At 40.4% G+C, this 21,224-nt stretch overlaps 1 protein-coding gene across 8 annotated transcripts in view; it reads right to left on the bottom strand.

The window, feature by feature from the left end:
- The window catches only part of CMIP (c-Maf inducing protein), a 129,452-nt gene that overhangs the window by 44,815 nt on the left and 63,413 nt on the right, over positions 1-21,224 (bottom strand). For all 8 annotated transcript variants that reach the window (XM_030457638.1, XM_030457640.1, XM_030457641.1 and 5 more), the window contains 2 exons: positions 16,854-16,979; positions 5,823-5,873 (listed from right to left, as the gene is read on the bottom strand). In XM_030457638.1, coding sequence (XP_030313498.1) covers positions 5,823-5,873; positions 16,854-16,979 — 177 coding nt within the window. The remainder of the gene's footprint in view (positions 1-5,822; positions 5,874-16,853; positions 16,980-21,224) is intronic.

Raw genomic sequence — 21,224 nt, 5'->3', positions numbered from 1 at the left:
TAAGAAGCAAAACTTAATTTCACATCTTAGGTTACCATCAATATATTATTGACTCATATACAGGCATAGAAAGAAAAAATACAAAGGAAAAAAGCCCAAGCTTGCTGGCCTAATTGTATGATAATTATTTATTGTTTCACCTCAAAATAACAAAAAATTGGAATTTCTGTATTCTGTAAAAATGCCTCTGATTTTCAACTAAAGAAAGCAAAGAAACAGCCAAGACTATTACAGTGGCATGTGCTGTGTAACCACCAAACAGAGGGTCTGAAGTCCAGGAATTACCACACCAAAAAACTGCTGAGCTCTTCAAACTGTATTTTCATTTTGCAGTACAGCACAAGGCTATTGATTTGTCACAGGGTATCAAAGCTTCCTCTCTCATCATAAATTAGGTGATTAAATACAAATGACAGACACAGGTCCTTCTAAGCATAACCAATGTGATTTTTTCCTGATCTCATAGTTTTAAGGAATGATTTACTGAGGCTTAAGGCTATAAATTTATTTAATGTCATCATTTAAATTCTATATAAACCCCACTCCTGTATCAGCACTATTTTTAATCATCACCATGGTGACAAAACCGTAAAGGTGCTTTACATGAGGAAGGCTTTACCACAGTTTAGAGAACAGTTTCTCTCAACTTAATTTTTTGCTATTTGAATGTGAAGAAAAATAACTCTTTCTGAACTTTCACCATGAGATACAAAAACTGATACCCACCCACAGGTATTGTATAAAAAATATCTGATACTATTGGACAAGGAATTAATAACCTGGATATGGTAAAAACCAGAGAGGGTTTAATTGTTTAGATCATGTATGACTTTAAATGACAGTCAAACCCTTTGCAATTAACAGGGCTGCCTGTAACCAGGGAAGTATTAATCCAAAATTAAAGTTTTTGAACGAAGTCCAACACTGCTTGTTCTAGCATTCAACGCAAAATGTTTGCAAATCCCAAATGACAGCATTGTTCCAGTTTCCCAATTCATGGGAATCAAAACATGGCATGTCTGTGGAGAAAATGGATTTTGAAACAAAGCTAATGTGATTTTCAACTGCAAGTGAGGGCTGTGTACACATGCTGGGCTGCACGAGCACAGGCAGCAGGATGAGGGAGGTGACTGCTCCCTCCACTCAGCACTTGTGAGACCACACGTCAATATTCTGCCTGCTTTGGGGCTTCAAAGCTTGGCTGCACAGCCCCTCAGCAACCCCATACAACTTCAAAGCATACCTTGCATTGAGCAAGGAAAAGGGCTGCATGGGTCAGGAAAGGACCAGATGATGTTCCAAGGTCCCTTCCAAGCTAAACAATCCTAAAATTAACACATTTGCACCATCCTTGCTAGCAGATGGGTAAAACCCCTAACCAAACAGCACTACACATCAGGGGACAGCTGAGAACTGGTTAATAACACCAGTAGGAAAGACAGGGTATGGTCAAGCTTTTCGAGAAGATCCAGGTCAGCAGCTCACACAGCTCAGTCTGAGTCATATTTCGTGCTCTCCTGCAGACCTGGGTCTGTTCTTTCTGTATTGTGTCAATTCAGGACATACCCCAAAGGCTATCAAGTGACATATTTAATTGGTGCATCATGCAGCTAACCAGAAAACACAAGCAACCCACATGCCACAGTGGGGGTGGTGGTCAGGGTTTAGTATCGAGCATGCAATGAAACACAGGATGCCCCATGCACCCCCTCAGGTGCATTCACCCCAACCAATGTAAATCTATACCTGTACTCCATAAGAGAAAACCTAAAGACCTCTGGGAGACCACCTCCTTGGTGTCTTAATTCAAGTGCAACACGGCACTAAAACAGTCAAGGGCATCTTTTAGTAACTAATACCTCAAGCATGTGGTGTAGTAGGCCTCACCATTTTTCTCAGAGAATGTACCACCTCAGCACCATACAAACACAAAGAAAGCCCTCATTCCAAAGATGAGAAGATATAAACAAGCAACAAATTAGATGGATGCTGTCTGGGAAAATGCCAACACATTTACTTATTTGTGCAAATCCCCAAATTACTGGTCACATTACCCCTCAAAACCAAGCTCAGCTGTATTCCTGCCCTACAGAAGCTGTTGGTTACCTCTGTACCTAGCCTAGATCCAAAAAAAAGAATGAACTGTATGTGTTATTCTCCTTTGTGTATTCCCAGAAAGTGGTGTTATCTTTATTGATACACTGTTATGACTTATCAGTTCCCAAATACCAAAGATTACACATCATGGTTTCAATCCCGTCTCCTTGGTTGAAAGGAACATTCCTTACACAATGGATTAATGATTTGTTTATGTGTGAGGGTCTAGGCAGTTGTTAACATGTTCTGTTTATTCTCTGAACAAAGATAGCTTGGCTTAGCTATAACCCTAAGGAAATCAGGATTCTATAAATAGGCTGAGGTGGCCAATAATCCTTTAGGAGCCATGATACACACTGATATCCAGATTAAATGAGGAATTATGAGTAACCCTTAGGGGGAGGGTTTGAAATGGAAAACCGAGAGAAAACTACTACATCAGGAGCAGTCTGTCCCTACATCCATACTTCAGTCTTCAGTGAGCATTGCATTCATGAAGAAAGCTGCATCTAAAAAGCTGTGTAAGCATCTTGACAGCTAGTTAGTTGGATGACACACAAAACCTCTTGGAGCTGGATCTAAAACATGCATAATTATGTGTTTGGTTTTCTTTTATTTCTGTTTATCTGTAGCATCTCTTTTATTATTCTCTGGGATGCAGAAAGAAATGATTCTTGATTTTTATTTCAATGTTTGTCTCTAGAACAAAAATTATTTCCAGGGTGCTGGCTGGCAAACTGAATTCCCACAGCATGCTAATCCTTAAAACTACACCACATAAAAGCTGTCTCACAGATCTTAGCACCTTCACACAAGACCAAAGAATAACCACTCTGTGCCTGAACCTAAAGAGCTTCCCTGTTTAATAACCTAATGACTGGACCTACCCATTTTCCAGGTAGCTCTGACTAGAGGTAGCCTCCCTCCCAAGGCTTGAATCACAGGCAAAGGAGCCAGAAGGACACAAAGAATAGGAATCTCTTTCCACAACTATAATTTAAGTATTCCTGTTAAGATCAAGGTGGCAATCCCCACTGCTGTAATGCCTCAGAATATCAGTTTCCAATCTGTAAAATGGGTTCCTCCAGACTTGTTTGGGCAGGGCAGGGCAAGTGAAGGTCTCCTGCTCCATCTACATCTCATGCCTAGGACAAGAAGCTTTGGCTTCAGTTGGACCCCTTGAAAATCTCCACCACACAACTATGAACAATAGCAAGCTCACCTCTGTTGAGTGCTTTCCCCTAAATAACTGCTTGAGCTATCTCCACCAGTTTGCTTCTGTGTTCTACATGCCCACAGAAATGTTTTGAAATATTATTTGTAAGACCACTGGACAAATATATCACTCATCAGCACAGCCACACAATTATAATACAGCTGCAGTGATCTCCCTGCCAGCTGGTGCTTTGTGTAAATCAGCCATTCCAGAAGAATAGGCTTCCTGTTTTTTTGTGGGTTCCCTCACTACCTGCTTAATCATCAAACCATACAATTTATAGAGTGAAATCAACCTTGGCACCTGGCTCCTAAAGTCATAGACTATGGTGCCTGTAAACTGATAAACTTCACTAGGGAAGACCACATAACTCTACTCTTCCACTATCCTTCCAGATACACCACTTGTCTTGTCTCAGCTCTGCTGTGATTCCACTTAAACCTGCCAAGTATCAACCAAGAAGCAGAAAGTTACCAGGTGCTCTTCCTCTGAACTATTAAGCAATAATAATATCTCCATTTTATCAAAGAGGATTTGCTAGCATGAAGTACCTGGGCAGTGACTAAACCCCATCACTGTTCTTTTTCCCATAAGCTACTTGCTATTCCTGGTGGAGGGAAGGTCTTTCAAAATCTAGATAATGTTTCACTTATTTTTCAGAAACAAGCTTAATGGGGGTGGGGAAGGAAGCAAAGAAGCAAAAATAAATTCTGCTTTGCAATAAGTTAAATTACTCAGAGTTTCCCAAAATGAGAGGCTTGGTCAGAAGCATTGGAAAGTTTAAGAAATGCTCCTTTAAAAACAACTCCCACAGAGCACAGCTCCCTCTCCATGACTGAAAGGCATGTGAGCAAGCCAGGTCATTCTGTCTAGGCTTTTTTTTTTTTTTCCATAATTTAATAGATGGGGTGGGTGGTGGTGCAGCCAGGTTGCTTTTCTTTTTTTTTTTCAGAGTTACACCTCTGATCCCAATTTTCTACCACATTAGCACCACAGCCATCCAGGTTGGGGGTGAGATAGAATTTCCATCATCATTGCTGCCCGTGCTTTCTCTGATCAAGCTTGTCTGCCAAAGCAGGAGGGAAAATAATGGACACATAGAGATACTGCCTCTACATGCTTTAAGCTCTTTGTTACCCTCAGGAGTTTCAAAGGAAAAAAAAAAAAAAAAATCCAGCTGACAGTTAATGATACTGTAAAGAGGCCAAAATTCAGAGCCACAGCCCAGCCTTCTGCTGTCAGCTCTGCTGTCCCATTCCAGGCAATCAGGGAAACAGGCTGGAGAATATGCCAGTGGTCTGGAAAAGGAGATCTCAACACTTGGCTCTTACTGATAAGAACCTGGACAGGCTGAAAAATATGAACCTGCCAGCTGATGGCTGTACCAAGCACAACAGTACTGTAGTTTTGCCACACAGCTATTTTGCAACCATCAAAAAAAAAAAAACCAGCTCTAGGATGAAACCAGTTTGGTGGGAGGGACTTCCTTGTATTTTCAGAGGCAGTTGCTGTCAGCAGGCTGCAATCTTGATAAGCAACACAGGCAACCTGACTGAGTGCTCTAAAACCCTGCAGAAGGCAAGTCCTGAGCTGAAAAGCAGCTACTGCTTGTGTTTCCCAGCACAAAAGAGGAGAGGACAACCATATTCAGCATCTGGCCACAACAGCTGCAAAGATCCACAGAGATTTCATCCAAAGGGCAGCAGCAGCTATGGGTTTTGCTGATGAATGTGTTGCTTTTGAGAGGCAATGCTGTCACTGTGATCCATTTCCCCCATTCAGGGCAATCAGTCCATTGTTCCCAGGGAACATGAGAAAGGGCTAGAGACTTCTGAAATGGAAACTGCCTGTAAATCCAAGGCATCCTACAGCATACACACAGACCGAGGTGTAACAGGTTGATGCTACTTAGCATAAGCAACTCTAAAAGACAACCTTTCTCCCTGGTTTCTCAGGAAAACAGAAATAGAAAGGGGAGTAAAAAAAAAAAAAAGAAAAAAGAACAACAAAAAAAGAACAAAAAAGAAAAAAAGGAAAAAGAAGAGAAAAAAGGAAAAAGAAGAGAAAAAAGGAAAAAGAAGAGAAAAAGGAAAAAGGAAAAGAGAGAAAAGGAAAGAGAAAAAAGAAAAAAAAAAGAAGAAAAAAGAAAAGAAAAAACAAGAAAAAGGAAAAAAGAAAGAAAAGGAAAAAAGAAAAAACAAAACCCCAAAGTATCCCAAGGGTACAGAGAATATTATCATGCTGTAGGCATCCTGTAACACATTGCATTTCATAGAATAAAATCAAGCCCATCTAATCTAAATACTGTTTAAATGTGGATCTACTGTCTGTCTGCTTTTCAAAGCCAATCACACATTGATCAAGCTGGGCTATATGACAAGGCAACTTTTCCACTTCTTTCATAAGATGGCCAAATGGAAGCTGCACACATATTCTGATTTAGTTTCTGTAAGGAACAGAGAATGGTAAAAAGTTTTCTTAGAGACAGAGAAGGAAGTGCAGCACTTACCTTCCACTGCAAAGAATGGAACCACTGATCCCTCAGGTAACTGTTGGCAGCCTGGAACAAACAAAAGTGACAAACACAATTATTAATTTCTTCCCGTGTTTCAGCTCCCCCAGCCAAAAATGAGGCAAATGACTCCTGTGTGCCCTACAGGAGTGCACTCACAGGGTTCTTCTCAACTTTATGACCCTGGTTACCTTCACCCCCAGCCTCAGAGTGAGGGAAACTCATCTCTTGAAGCTACAACTTGAGATTCTAACAACCAGTTTATTATTTTCATGGAAAGCAGTGACACAGACACCTTGCTGCAATTGTAAAAATACTGAACCAAAGCCTTAGAAAACATTTCACTCCTATGAAACAGTGTCCAACCTGCAGACTGTGAAAAAACCTGCCAGATATCAATCAGCTTTTAGTCAGATTTTTACTGTCCATAGGACATTTAATCATCAGGAACAGAGTAAGAAGATGGGTTGACATTTTACTAGAAGGGGTGGTTTTTTTCCATACTCTATTTTCCTTTTCTTGTCCTCTTCCTCAGCAGGCTCCAAAGCAATTCCAATGGCATCTTCACTCCTTCAGCAACACCAGAACAGAGTGAAAAGCCCAGCAGACACAGACCTGCAGCTACATGCACACAGCCTGTTTGCAGCATTAAATGTTGCAATCACCCCTTTTTGTCCCTATTAAACAGAGCTGCCAGAAATTCTCAGTGTGAAGGAATAGTTCAACACTCCCAAAGGTCAAAAGGCACGGTATCAAAAAATATAAAAGCAGCTCCAGTGACGTAAATCTGCATGCCTTAACAAGGTGACATGGGCTGGAAATATTTGAGTGGGTAGAGATGCCCTTTGGCTTTCCCAGCTCTCTCTCGTTACTGCCAATGGGCCACTTCTACTTAGAATTCAAAATGTTTTCCACAATCAGTGAAAATTACAGGATAGCCCATAAATCTGTAAAAAAAAAAAAAAAAAAAAAAAAAAAGGTGTGGCTCTTCACCAGTTAAACCCCATATACTCCTTGCAAATTAAACAAATTTCCCTCCCACCTTCCCAGGCAGGTATTCAATATCCACATCACAGAAAGGTTTTTGTTTCCTGATAGTGGTTCAGTTGACTGCTAATGGCAAGAACAGAAGTAAAAACGTTCCATGGTTACCAAAAACCATGTTTAAGCTCAAGGTCAGATACTGATGTCTTGGTGACATAAATTTAGACTGATTTCTCTGAATTAAATGGAGTAATGCTCTTTTATATATGTATTACATATTATTTATTTATATCTTAATGAGAATGAATTGCTCCTCCAGCAGATCTCTAGGCAATAAAGCAGAATAGATCCATCATAAATAACTCTGGCTGACCACAGAGCTTCTTGAAAACAAACTTTCCATTTTATGAAGAATGCTGACAGATCAACATCAATCGGCTACAAATGGAAACAAAAAGCATCATTTCCTTTTCTTTTTTCCTTTGCATGCAATGAGAAATTGTAAAAACATTTACAATGCAGATCTTCAGGATATTCTGGTTTGCCAATATTTCATGTTTTTCTTTCTGTTATTTACACAGTATTTTATGTATATGTGTGCATTATAACATATGATAAGATAGACCTTTTACTTCTATATGTTGTAGAACTGAATTTCATTTTGATACACTTTGCACTATAGTTTAATATAATAAGAAGGTCAAAAGTAATGTGCCACAAATGCCTGAAGAACATTTTTAACATAATTTAAAAGGCAGGAATCAAATATGCTTAAGATTTTTCTTACTTTTGTCCAAACAAAATGCTTTAAAAACTCAAATTTCTTTGTAAGATTTCATTCCAAATGGAACATTTTTTTCTAAAGGAGAAAACTGTTTCATGGAAGGGAACAAAACCCCTCCATTTCAAATGTTAGCGTCAAAGCCCTGTGAAAACAAGTAAAACTGAATTTTTTTGTGGGCTTGAACATGTATGCTAAGTAACAGCACTAATAATATTGCAAGTTACACATCCGTTGCTTCCTTAGAAAAATAAATATGCAGATTGAGTATATAGCAACTACATAAACTAAAATTCTATTTTTAAAATTGTTAAAATCCAAATTATTCTAGGCAGATGAAGTACTCTTCTCAAACAGGCAAAATCCCAACCTGATTTAGCTCCTGGTCTGACCATTACATGACTTGAACCAAAAATGCACCAAACTCTACATGAGAGCAAATGCTTAAGTCCCAAATGGGAACTGTTGAGAACTGTTAATTACTCTCCTACTTCTTGGATGTCAGTAACTAGAGATTGTAAGACCACTACAAATAATTAGAAAGTACTATATTTAGAGAGATTGTGTAAATGACTGGAGCCTTATATAAACTAAATGACAGAAACTATTAATGAGGACAATGACATCAGCAGAGGTAATGACACGAGGGGACTGCAAATATTGGAGGAGAAACCAAACAAAGAATGCTATAAAAGGCCAATCCAAAACCATCAGCAGAAAGACCTGCTTAACTTGACAGAAGCAATATACAAAAAGCATTTAAAGAGTAAAATTAGTGATCAGGTTCCATGTGTGGGACCGAGCACTGTCCACACATAGCATGAACTATTGCAGAGGAGAAGAGGGCAAGAAAAGTTGCACCTGGATCTAGGTTAGGAGTGTGAACCACTCTAAAACTAGAAAGCCTCAGAGCTTAGGCTGTCGTTCACCAGTTCCAAGGAAAACGAAGACAAAAAAAGACAAAGTGAACACAAAAGCAGAAAACCAAACCTTTAGGGACTCCCCACCCTGCTATTAATGATCAGCACTCAACAGAAAGAGGAACCTGGAAAGTCAGCGGTTATTTCACCAGTGCTCTTCCCACAGTGTTCAACACAGATAGAGTGAATGCCTTTAAACCAACAACTATTATCTGGATGGAGATGTCTGACACCAGCATTCCCCATTTCCAACCAGGACAGAGAGCTAATCCTCCAGTGCACCCTTCCGCCCGCCTGACTCCACCAAGCTGCAAAACCACAGTGATGTGCAGGAAGCACTGATAGAAGACAAAGAACAACTTGCTCTTCAACAGCATCCCTTCCTCCTCCCTCCTCTTTTGTAGCCTTACAGTGAGGAAAAGACTCCCTGAAATATTTCTTTCTCACCAAAAGAACTGGGAGCTTCTGAGGATGCTGGGATGACAGAAGAGCCATCACGTTCTTGTCAGTGCTCATCCAGACAGCTGTCCAGTCAATGGCCACCTCTGCACACCAACGACTTTCTCAGCCATGCAGATTATTGTGCATAAAATTTCTTAAGTTTGGAACAATGAGTGTTGAAGATTTAGCAGTGGAAAGAACTACAAGTTGTTTATAGGGGCTGCACACATTCACAGTTGTATCTGATGTGCATTGGAGTGCAGCACTTTTGAACTGAAGTCATCCCTTCCCTCAAACTGACACCTACATCATTTTCACTCCAGCTGAGGGCAAAATCTGCTGTATTTATTCAGCTCTAGGGTACTATAAAAAGGAGGAAATAAGACAAAAAATGCTTTAAACTAGACATTCCTTAAGGCATTCTGACCACACGGGGAGTTTTCTCAACTCTCAGCATTGTCCATACAGTATTCTGGTTCCACACCACTCACCTTACAGCTACCTTTCCAACAAAAAACAAGATTCAACTTGGAAATGTTTTTCCTGATGTTGTTACAAATGGCTGATGAGACAGGAATGAAGTACAATGGAGTTTTGATAATCTCACTATGTAAAATGATAGTTTAGACCTCCTGAGGGTTTGGGATATTTAGACCTAAATCCCACTAAAGATTTTGTTCTCAAATGCTTTAACACATTGTCCACACATGGTCCAACTGATTGGAGTTTCTTGCACCATTAAGGCCCCCTCATTGCTTCTGAACAACCACAACATAGTAGAAAAATACTTCAGAAAACAGAAAAACATGGCAGTAAAGCTTAGAAACTGCAAGAAGATTTAAACTACTTGCAGCTTATTATAATTCAAATGAAGAATATCTGCTTTAAGAATGCCTACTGTACATAGCACTTCTTTTGATATGAGTTGATCCTACAACTGCGTTCTGAAAGATTCTATATTCTAATTTGGGGGGGGTAAATGTTCAGCCAGAGTGGAGAAGCCACCTGTGATCAGCCACAGAATCAGTTTTATTCAATAGCATTAATTTCATCACCTTCAAAAGCACTGCTCACTGGAGGAAAACTGCAAGAGAATAAAAGCCTGAATATACAGAGCTTTAGTCAACATGAGTAAATTTACATCTCTCATCAAAAAGGGAAGTATTTTTCTCTGCAACCAAAGTACTTCATTCTTAGTTAATGAGTAGGAACTCACTTTTTCACTAAAAAGCAGTAAACTTTTTAGCAGTAGTTTTTAATTTTTCACACAAAAATAGGAAACTGAACACTTGCTTTGTGCCAATCTTGCAGCAATTTCCATCCATGTGAGGAGGAGAAAAAAATAGGAACCTACACGCTGCTGAGAAACAAAACACCTGAAACCCTGTAAGAAACCAACCACTCCAGAAATGATGAAGACCTTTAGCTAATGTAAATACAGCTCCACTAATACCAGTATGTCTACAGCAACAAAGCATGAGCAGAAAATTTGTCATTTCCACTCCACTGCACATGCCATGCTACCAAGTTCCTTTAACTGTAAGTTAGGTACTTCAACATCCCTTTTTACTGGCATAGGCATTACTCAGAGAATGAATACAAGAACAGGCTTGTCCACATAGAAAAAGTTGCCAGATTTTCCCTTACAACAGCATCCTTCACACATATCCTCCCCTAAAGGATTTTGCCATCTGAAAAGATGTGGCAATAAGTGGGATTTGATGATGTAGGTTCTGGTTTAACTCCTCCTGGGTTTATTCTGTTCCTCTGGTCAGCAGCATGGGGTATTCTTATGCTTTCCTCCAGCTGATAGTCATTACTGGGACTTGTAAAATACTGCAGCCTTCTCTGCAACAATTTATTATCAGCCAGAGGATAATCACCAGGAAGAGCAGAGCAGAGCAGAGCAGAGCAGAGGGGCTCAGAGCTGTGAGACAGCCAACTCCCATGGCTCCCATGAACACTGCTGCTTCATGCAGGCTGTACAAACCTTTACACCTCTGATACACATCCCAGCATTGCACCCCCACAACATGGGCAGCCTGCAAGTGAAACCTGCCTCTCTTTTGGCTGGGCTCTAGGTACAGACACAATTACTGGTAATTGCTAGAAATGCTGTTTTCCTCTTGAAAATATTCCCTGCCTCTGCTGGATTTTGGTCCTTGCCTGACCAGCAACATTGGCTGGACTGGAACTTGAAACAAAAGCCAGGTTCTCCAAAGAGACTAAAATAAAATGATACTAAAAAATCTAGTGGAAATAGATTTTGGGACCCCCAGTTCAGGAAGGATATCGTGGTCCTGGAGCAGGTCCAAAGGAGGGCAACCAGGCTGGTGAAGGGACTCGAGCACAGACCCTATGAGGAGAGGCTGAGAGAGCTGGGGCTGTTCAGCCTGGAGAAGAGGAGGCTCAGGGGAGACCTCAATGCTGTCTACAACTACCTGAAAGGAGGTTGTAACCGGGTGGACGTTGGTCTCTTTTGCCAGATGACTTTCAACAAGACAAGAGGGCAGGGTCTTAAGTTGTGCCAGGGGAAATTTAGGTTGGATATTAGAAAGAATTTCTTTACAGAGAGAGTGATCAGCCATTGGAATGGGCTGCCCAGGGAAGTAGTGGATTCTCCGTCCCTGGAACTATTTAAAAAGAGACTGGATGTGGCACTCAGTGCCATGGTCTAGCAACCGCAACGGTGGTTCAAGGGTTGGACTCGATGATCTCTGAGGTCCCTTCCAACCCAGCCAATTCTATGATTCTATGAATATTTTTCGTGGGGACCCACTGGCAGAAACAAGGTGCTCAGGCACCGAGCTGAACGTGTGACCGTTGTGCTTGTCAAGGCTTCCTGTTCTGTTTGTTTTTCCTTTTGAGTACACCTGATTGCCAAGAAATGAAATTACACAAGCACTGGGGAGGGAAGTTGCTCGGTTTTAAGGCATTTTGGATCAATCTGAAAGAAAGGACACCACGGGAAAGCAGGCAATACTGTCATGACCAGAACACCAAAGCCATTTTCTTTCCTGGGACTGTTGGTGCATTTGGTGCTAAGCAGCTCGTGAAATTATACTCTGAAGTTCTTTTTTTCATTCTCTTTCAAGAGGATATTCCTGTTATTTCACTGTCACTAGCAGCATCCTCTCCACAATCATCCACACAATACCATAATCACACGTTGTGCTTCACAAACAGAAAGCAGAAGAGCAGAAGCAATAGGGAGCTCACACTTCTTCAAAAGCTAAATAAACTTGGCTCCTACTTCCTGGCCTGAAGAGCTTGTGGCCTCTGAGCATCCCTCCAGCAACATTTTCTTTCAGGCCTGCTGTCCCAGTTGTAGGAAATAAAGAAAGAAAAAAAAACACCCGCAAGAGTTAATTGCTGCTCACAGAAGGACCAGGGACCCCATCATTTGGCAGAAGGGAAGAAAGCAGAAGCCAGCAGCACATCTAGAAACCTGACTGTCCATGACTCCCACAAGGGAGGATGAGAATCCCCAGACACCAGGCAAAGAAACACTCCTGTGGCTCAGACAGTGATGCTGATACAACAGAGTGGGAAGCACACACATAAAGAGGAGTTTTCAATGTGATCCCAACCCAGACTAAGCTGTTTCCTCCCTGAGAACCAGATCCTCCTCTGAAACTCAGGTAGACACGTCCTGTTCAAGTGATCCAATTTCCCAAGAGGAGCTGCATCACCTCCGGCACTGCCTGTCAGATTTCATGTGTTAAAATAGGTTGGGATGGGTCAGTATTGCTATGGGAGGACATCAGGATGATGTAAGGAAAGGTAATGGCACTCTTCCTTCTCTGACTCATTACTGTGCAGTAATGAGCCAGAAATAGACCCTAGTGACAGCAGACAGGGAGGATGAAAACTTGAACATGGACTCGGACACCCTTGTGGCATTTGTCAAGCCTAACACAAACAAATACACGGAGGATGCTCTAACACCACATGCTGACATCCTCCCACAAGGATTGCTGGGAGTGAATTTCCATCTGTGGGAAACGCCACTTGTCCAAAATTTGCTTCTGCCTCAAACCAGTGAAGCAGAATTGTAATTTTTTTGTACAAAGTGAAAAAATCAGGAAAGCCTGTGATTCAGAACTACCAAAATGCTTCATTTTATGTCAAACCGCATCAACAATATCCCACAGTACTAAAGAATTTGCATTAAATCCTGCAAAAGCATATCTCAAAAAAAATTAATTAAAATATGGAATAAATCAAAGGGTAGTCAAAACAGTTCATGTAAACATTTTTCTGCATGTAAACCTCATTTAGATTAAGTCTTTAAAAAAAACCCACAAATACACAAACAAAAAACCCCATATTTCACTGGAAGTGCACTTCAGAAGAAACAGTACCAGGAACGTGTTTTGGAGTAGTTTGACTTGTTCCACTATCATACACTTCCTGATAGCAGAGCTGGACATTGCATCAGAACATGGCACTGCTCAGGATACTGAGGAAGAATGATTTTACAAAAAATCCCAGGTCCCAGTTTCCCATAAACACATCGAAGTCTCTCGGAAATCTGGAAATAACCAAACTATGCAAGGGCTAATTTCTCAGCATCTCCATTTCCCAGCACCTCAGTGCTTCAGGATACTTCAGACTTTGTCACATATACTAAAGCATTTCTGCTAAACTCGACTACTTGATAAATCCATTTTTTGCATCTTGGTTTCTATTAGTGTACTAAAGATAACTTTTAGTACTGTTTTGGATTTGTGAATACACATTACAACTGTATAAGGGAAATCTATTTTTATACTCCCTCTGATCTGGCCACATTTGCTGAATCGAGACACTACCAAGGACCAAGTCATACTAAAAACATTTTTAAAGTTTGTATTTTCAATTATGTTGAAATTCCCATAGAGCTACAATGTAATCTGATCCAGTCTGCTCAGCCAGTCAGCAGTAAACACAACAGAAGCCCAGCTCGCTCCACTTCATCAGTCCCTATGAGGTTACATAAAGACACTGATCTTTCAGAAGAAAATACCAAAACATCCACACTTAGATGTTACTTTCTCACACACATAATTAGCTGTGTATTTAGTTTGTTGAGGGTTTCTTCAAGGAAACAAATATCAGACTACTCCAGACTTAAGTCTCCACACCCTTCCAATTTCCTTAAAAATCATCAGGGAGCTATAGGACAAAATTTTGGGCCAAATTTTTATCTTGTTTCCAATAAGCAGGCCTGTAAAGAAAGCTACAATAAACTACAGCATAAAGACTTGGAAATGGAATTTGAAAAGGCAGATTTCAACTGTTGAAATACAAACCTAAATGCTAGCGCCACTAAGGAAGTCTATGGTAAAAAGCAAAGTCAGAATTACCACAAGAAACAAAAAAAATCAGAATCACCCAGCTTGACAAATGAGATTCTTCCTAATTAATTCAATCAACAGACTAGGCAAGGAAGATTTTGTCCATAATGAGGACCCTAATCTAGCTGTTGGGAAACCGTGGTTCATCTTCCTGCCTCCATCAGTGTCACGCATGGTAGGGGCTTTTCAAACCACAGAATCAGGACCATGGGGGACTTGCAGCAGCCTGCCCGAAATTCAGACTCCCCACACTCCCTGGTAATGCCTAAAACCAGCAAATCATTTTGAGCCACAGAAAGTCCCAAGGCATGGAGCAGAGACATGTACCTGTGTGTGCAAATCGGGCACACGCTTGTGGAAAGATGCGACCTGTGCATCAAGAGAGTCCACCATGTTCTCAGGCTCCCCCCAAATTACTAAGCTGCAGTATTTTCAGATGAAAATGGGGGAATGGCTGCAGCCCCTTTTTACAGGGCTGCAAAACCCCAGGATTACACCAGTGAGGTAAATGAAAGGGAGTTCCAAAAATACACTCAACAAAGGATGTGGCTGTGAATGTTTCCACGCACACCTCTGACCATTTCAGAGTGAAACTGTTTTTGCTAGGTTGAAAAACAAATCACCAAAACCTCATGGTATTTATATGACATTTCAAAACCATCCCAAACACCAAGGCACAGGAAACGTGGAGGGCTGAAGTCAAGTACTGTGTTCTGTGTAAGACAGACCCATCAGCCTGGCTGAAATGAAGGCAAAGGAGAACTAGACCTAGCTAGAACAAGTATCAGCATAACCTGGTGTTCATCTTGTTGGCTTCCTAATTCAGACTCAATTTTGCTGTTCCACATCTTTGCAGAGGTCTATAGTATGGAAAAGACCAGCTTGGCACCTAGCCTTGGGTTATTTTCCACATGATCTGCAGATAAAGCCATTTCAGAAGAGCTCTGACTAAACCCTCCCTGGATACTGAAGGTGTCACATATTTTGTGGACCTACAGGGTCTTCAACAACCAATTCATGTCTAGTTTGGAGAAAAGAAGATTGAATGGCAACCTCATTGCTCTCTACAACTTCCTGAGGAGACAAAGAGGAGAGGGAGCTGCTGACCTCTGGTATCCAGTGATAGGATGTGTGGGAAATGGCTCAGAATCTGCACCAGGGGAGGTTTACACTGGACATTGGGAAGTATTTCTTTACCAAGAGAGTGGTCAAACACTGGAACTGGCTTCCTAGAGAGGTGGTTGATGCCCCAAGCCTGTATGTGTTTAAAAAGCATTCAGACAATACCCTTAATAACATGCTTTAACTTTTGGTCAGCCATCAACTGGTCAAGTAGTTGAACCAGATGATTGCTGGAGGTCCCTTCCAACTGAGTCCATTCTACTCTATTCTAAATGCTGGACTGTGCACCAGGCATCAGTGCACTGAGCACCAGGATTCACATGGACAAGTGATCCAGCAGACATGGCCATCACATTTGTTACTGTATCACTCAGTACATTTCCAACTTTTTATCTACTGGACTACATTTTGTGCAGAAGTGGTACAGCTGAAGTGTGTGCACACCCAATAGTTCTATTTTGATCAATCCTTTGAAGTTGTTCATACTTTTCCAAGAAAAAACACCCTTTTTAATTTTTCATGAGCTCTCCACATTTTCTGCAGATATTGCTCAGTCTGTTTACAGTCAGACCTGCAGGAAATGCATATACACAGTAGTCATGACTGAATATTCAGCTGAAAAAGTAAATTCCCAAACAAATTGTCTTTGAAACAGGCTTGAGAACAACATTAAGCATTAAGTTGAAATCAATTCAGTCTTTTTCAAGTTATGACTGTTCAAAGCTCTTCGAGGGACAAGCTCAAGGGTTTTCAGGTGCATTTTCTTTTCCTACTACAAAGTAGTTCCAAAGCTCAGTGCTGTGGAGTGCTTTTCTGTCACTAACACTTGCAATGAGCTAAGGAGTCCTACAAAACCTCACAAGGGCATGAAGAAATCTGAAATAATATGAACATCTTTTCTGTCTGAAAGTAAGACTTGAAGAACTAGGTAGTTCTTTAAGTTTGTATTTTAACAGCTGAAATCTGCCTTTTCAAATTCCATATCCAAGATATATCTACATATGTAGATATAAATATACTGGAATCTTGCAGTGAAGACTGAATATTATTTTTTAAAAGATTACTGTAACTTCCAGAGCAGGTTATGGGTTTCCTATATGGATTGATGGATGAAATTTTTAGCTTGTTTCATGCCAAAATAGGACTATATGTAAAAATACAATTGTTCCAGGCCTGCATCAACGTGCTGTTCCACAGGGCACTATTCTGATGCTCAAAATCATCAGGAAGATTTAATCACTGTGGCCCAAAATTTTCCATTCAAAGACCATAGTTTCAGAGCTATCTCCCTGATCACGTTTTCTGATGGTTAGATAATTTGGCAGCACTGACTTTGCTGCATTTTCTGAGGCCATCTAATTCAGATTTCATGCACAGCAAACGGAAGTTAAAGCAAATTCATAGTAGGAGAAAGAAAATGGTACTTCTGTGTTTACTGTACCTGCAGTAAGACAGTACCCCCAGGGATTGTGAGCTGTAAACAGTACTTAGGGGCGTTCTCCCAGGAGAGCAGTTGAACATCTTCAATAGCACTGTAGGAAATGGAGTTTTCCATGTACCCAGTTGGCTGCAAGAAAACAGAGAGGAAAAAAAAACTTTACTTAGTCATAAGAAGTTTCATAATTTCAAAGTAACTACAACACTACTAAAATTACTCTTGGTGTTGAAAGTATCTGCAAAACATCTGATTGGAAAGCAAAATTCTTACACAGGCTGCTTGACAAAGAGATCGAGCCAGCCGTCTTCATCCAATTTGATTGAGTGTTAAGACCACCCACTTAAAACCAAAACTAGGCAAGCTCTAGGTGCCTGAGATATAAAGATGTCACACTTAATTTGATTCTGGACCCAAAATTAACAAAACCTAATTTTGAGTTGAACTAAGCTATTACAGGGTCTGGCCATGCATGTGCTATCAACCTACAAAGCAGCATCTCAACCATACAGGCAGAAGAGAAGTGTAATTTTAGGGTAGTTTTTATTCCATGCATTCCTGATCTCCTCCCTGGCTGCAAGATTGATCAGGCTCATAATCAGAATCTAGACTGCTACATTTGACAAGAACCATTTGACAATGGTTCCTGGAGCTCTAAAGACTCAGCCCTCAGCTGTTAGGTTCAAGCAAAAGCAGAGGAACCAACTTACTCATCTCACCCTATACATAAGTATTGGTTTCATGCACAGACTGCTGATGCCCAGTTTAAAGTGAAAGTCCCAATTAAAACACAAATAACCACCTGTACTTGGCAATTACATGTACAACATGAATTGACAGCAGCAGGTTAAGAAACCAAGTTAAACATAAAACTCCTTATTAGTATCCCTGTAATTCTTAGGCATTACAGAAGTACAATTACCACTGAGATAAGCTGAAGTATAAACGTATATACACAAGCACACATGAAATTATGTCCTAAACATAAGTAAATACACAGGGATATAGCTGTGTAACTATCAAGTATGAGTACAGACTCTGTACTTTATGCAAGCCTTTATGTTGTTTAAGTATTTAACAGAGGTCCTCACAGACGTCATTTATTTTGCTTTGCTATAGCATAAGCAAACTGAGCAGTATTGTCATGGCAGAGAAACTATTTTGATACAAAAATGCTGATTAATCCCACCAGGTGGATAAAACCTTCTCTTGCAAGAGAACAGAGCTCATTACATTCATGAATTATTTTCTCACTATTACTGGTTTATATATATCTTAAACTTCTCAAACTTACTCCCACTGTGCCCAATGTATATGTTATTTTTAACTGACAGTCTTGAAATAAAGAAGGCAAGGGAGAAACCACATCTATTTCAGGGTCAAACAGGGCAAACTCTTTAAATCACAACACACGATTCCTGGGGGCGAGTGTGAAACAAGCAAATTACATTTGGAACCTCTCTGCTTCTTATTGGTAAAACTTTCCTCCATAAGCTAAGTAGGTGGTGCATCTGGAAACTGTACTTTGAAGTTATACACTCCATATATTTTCATAAGGCCATAAGCATCATCTGCCAAAATGCAATGATGGTCCTGACACCCACCTTTGCTGCTACAAAAGTCAGTTGCCTTTTCAGCAAGAAAACCCCAGCAAGCCTGAACTTTAACATCTTTTTTGATAACATTTGCTGCTCCAGAGTTCATTTTACACTGGCCCTCACTGAAAAGAAATTTTGCTGTCTCTTTAACGAAAACCTTGTTATGCAGGAAGTATGATAAACTTCTGCTTATTCATTTACCCACAATATTGTTCTACACTAGTGATTGGAATCCCAGTGGCTTAATGCTGATACTGTATGTCGTGTGTTGCCTACTGGAGAGTAATTATCTCATTCTCACAGGAAGCCAAAGGCCCAAGATCCTTTGGTAATCAGCATTACAACACTCAGGGAAAAATATGAAGACAGCCAGCATAAAATCTAGCGTGCTCGGGAGGCAAAGTTATCAAAAACATGCTCTGAAAGAAAGGAGAAGGGAGAAAACCAGAACCTGCAGATGCAAATAGAAAATGAAATTAATCAAAGTGATTTAAATTTCTCTCTTAAGGTGCTGACTGCCCTCCCTTAATACCCCCCATTAACTTCAAAGTGGATTTGAAGGCTTCCCACAGAATCTGCTCCCAAGATGAGCCTCTTCCATACCTTAAAAAATCAATGTAAAAGCTTTAATAGCAACTGATCACAGCTCTGCACCCATACACAGTGATTTCTTGCAGGCATCACTTCTCATACGACAGTACTGTTTGTCAAGGAGAATGGAGTCTGCAAAGGGTGAAGCTATCTAAACCATGGCATGGAATTACACAGATGGTAACTACATTTCTCCAGGTGAAAGCACTAAAGTCAATGAGACAGTTTCTATAGCACTTCTATGATCCCACTTCCACACCTTCTTCCCAGCCATATCCCGTACACCCTGCCCTTATTACAGTTGTTTGCTATTCTACTCAAGAAATTAATAATCCCTGTAAATACCATTATGGGCATTGTTTCCATTTTCATTTAAAAACCCATGCTGCAGAAAGTGAAACGTTTTCAGTTCTGAAAACCCCAGCTATAGGCAGCCTGACCTCTGCTTTACAAATGGAAGAGTCTAAAGCAAAGCAATTTATTGCTGTATGCCCCTGAAATTGTGCTTCCAGGTGCCCTCAGACACTGAAGACATTTTATCCATGGTTGTGCAGAATGCTCTGAAGCAGCACTGGAGGAGAGACAGAGATGGCCTTGGACCACAGAGAGACCCTGGCAGTGATGTGGTGAAGGTCAGCCCCACACAGAAGTGTCCTTTCCCTGCACACACACACAAGATGTGAGGATGAAGTGGTGTTCCCCAGTTGTGTTTTCACAAGACCAAGCACACTTTGGCCCTTTATCAGGAAATGGCCTGAGGTAAAACCACAGCCTGAGTCACTGGTTCTTCTTAAAACACAGGTTAGTTTGACATTCAGGTATGAGAACGTTGATCATGGTGAATCAGTGTGGGCAATAAATAAGCAGCCATAAATTAAGTGTTGTATGTTCTCAGGTTCCAGCTGGTCTTGCTTGCACACACCCCCAGAAGCTGCATCCTCACCCCCAGGTGACTCCAAATCAAATCAGAGCAACACTGAAGAACAGAGATGTGGATTCAAAGATTTGAAAATACCTAAAAATGAGACCAGCCCTCAGCAGGCCACCACGAAGCCTTTGGAATCAACCCTACTCTTCAGCAGCATTCCCACCTCCATCCACCCATTTTGCCTTTGCCCATACAAATCTTTGACTGTGGCATCAGGAAACCCATTCTGCTTTTGCCAGATTATTGTTGAGTTCCTTCAGCCCCTTTTTGAACATAACTCAGAAGCCAGTATGTTAACATAACTCAGGGAGCAGCACATCATGGGAAAGGGAGTCAGAAATGAGGACCTGAATATTGCAGTCTAATTACTGGTATGAGACAGTCTAAAACCACAGCATATCTGAGCAGCAATATATCAAGCTCAGTTGAAAATGTCTCCATTTATGAAAATAATGATTATTATTTTTATAGTTGTCATTTTTGAAAGGAGATTTATATTTCTTGGCAAAGCCTGAAATTTATCAAAGAAGGAAGATAATGCACTTCTCTCATTCACTCTGAAAAAATAATCCCAAGCTGGGAAACTATGGACAGAGAATCTACAAATGCCAACTTGAAGAGATTTATAACTACTCCTCGCTGCTTGCTGTTGAACATGTTCTGAAAAACTGTAAGAGACTCACAAATTAAAATTAAATTCATTACAACAACAAAAACCCTAAGTCAAGGACACATTTTCCTCTTCACATTAGCCTTTAGCCTCCTAACAAAACACACAACAGCTCCACTGGGAAATCAGATTTTAACCTCAGTGAGAATTTTGCCTTTTTTCCATTCCATAAAGATTTATTAATCATTCAGCTTTGAAAAAACTTTCTACCAGAATAGTCACACATCAAAACCTACTACAAATCAAATCTTAAGGGAATCCAGTGCTCCCCAAACTGGAAGAACATGTAGGCTCACAGATAAGGCTTTCTCTTAGCATTTCTGGGAAAAGTCAGCAGCAGGAGGCTACTCAATAATGCAAAAATCTGCCCACTTGTTTCCATGGGAAATTCTAAAAGGGAAAGAAAAAACATGACGTCCATTGTTAATATGAGGCTTGTATGCACTTAATCATATAATAATGTACAAATTCTTCAGCTGTGTATTTTCCAAATAAAGCATCTAGAAAAGATGAATTCTACAAATAGAGCTGCTCGTTTGCATTACAATATATTTAGACTGACAACTCCCACAAACACCATAACAATGAAG

Source organism: Calypte anna, chromosome 11 (genome assembly GCF_003957555.1).
Source record: "Calypte anna isolate BGI_N300 chromosome 11, bCalAnn1_v1.p, whole genome shotgun sequence".
In the NCBI taxonomy this organism is placed as follows: domain Eukaryota; kingdom Metazoa; phylum Chordata; class Aves; order Apodiformes; family Trochilidae; genus Calypte; species Calypte anna.
The sequence above is the reverse complement of the archived record's forward strand: the minus strand, read 5'-3'. Positions and strand labels throughout refer to the sequence as shown.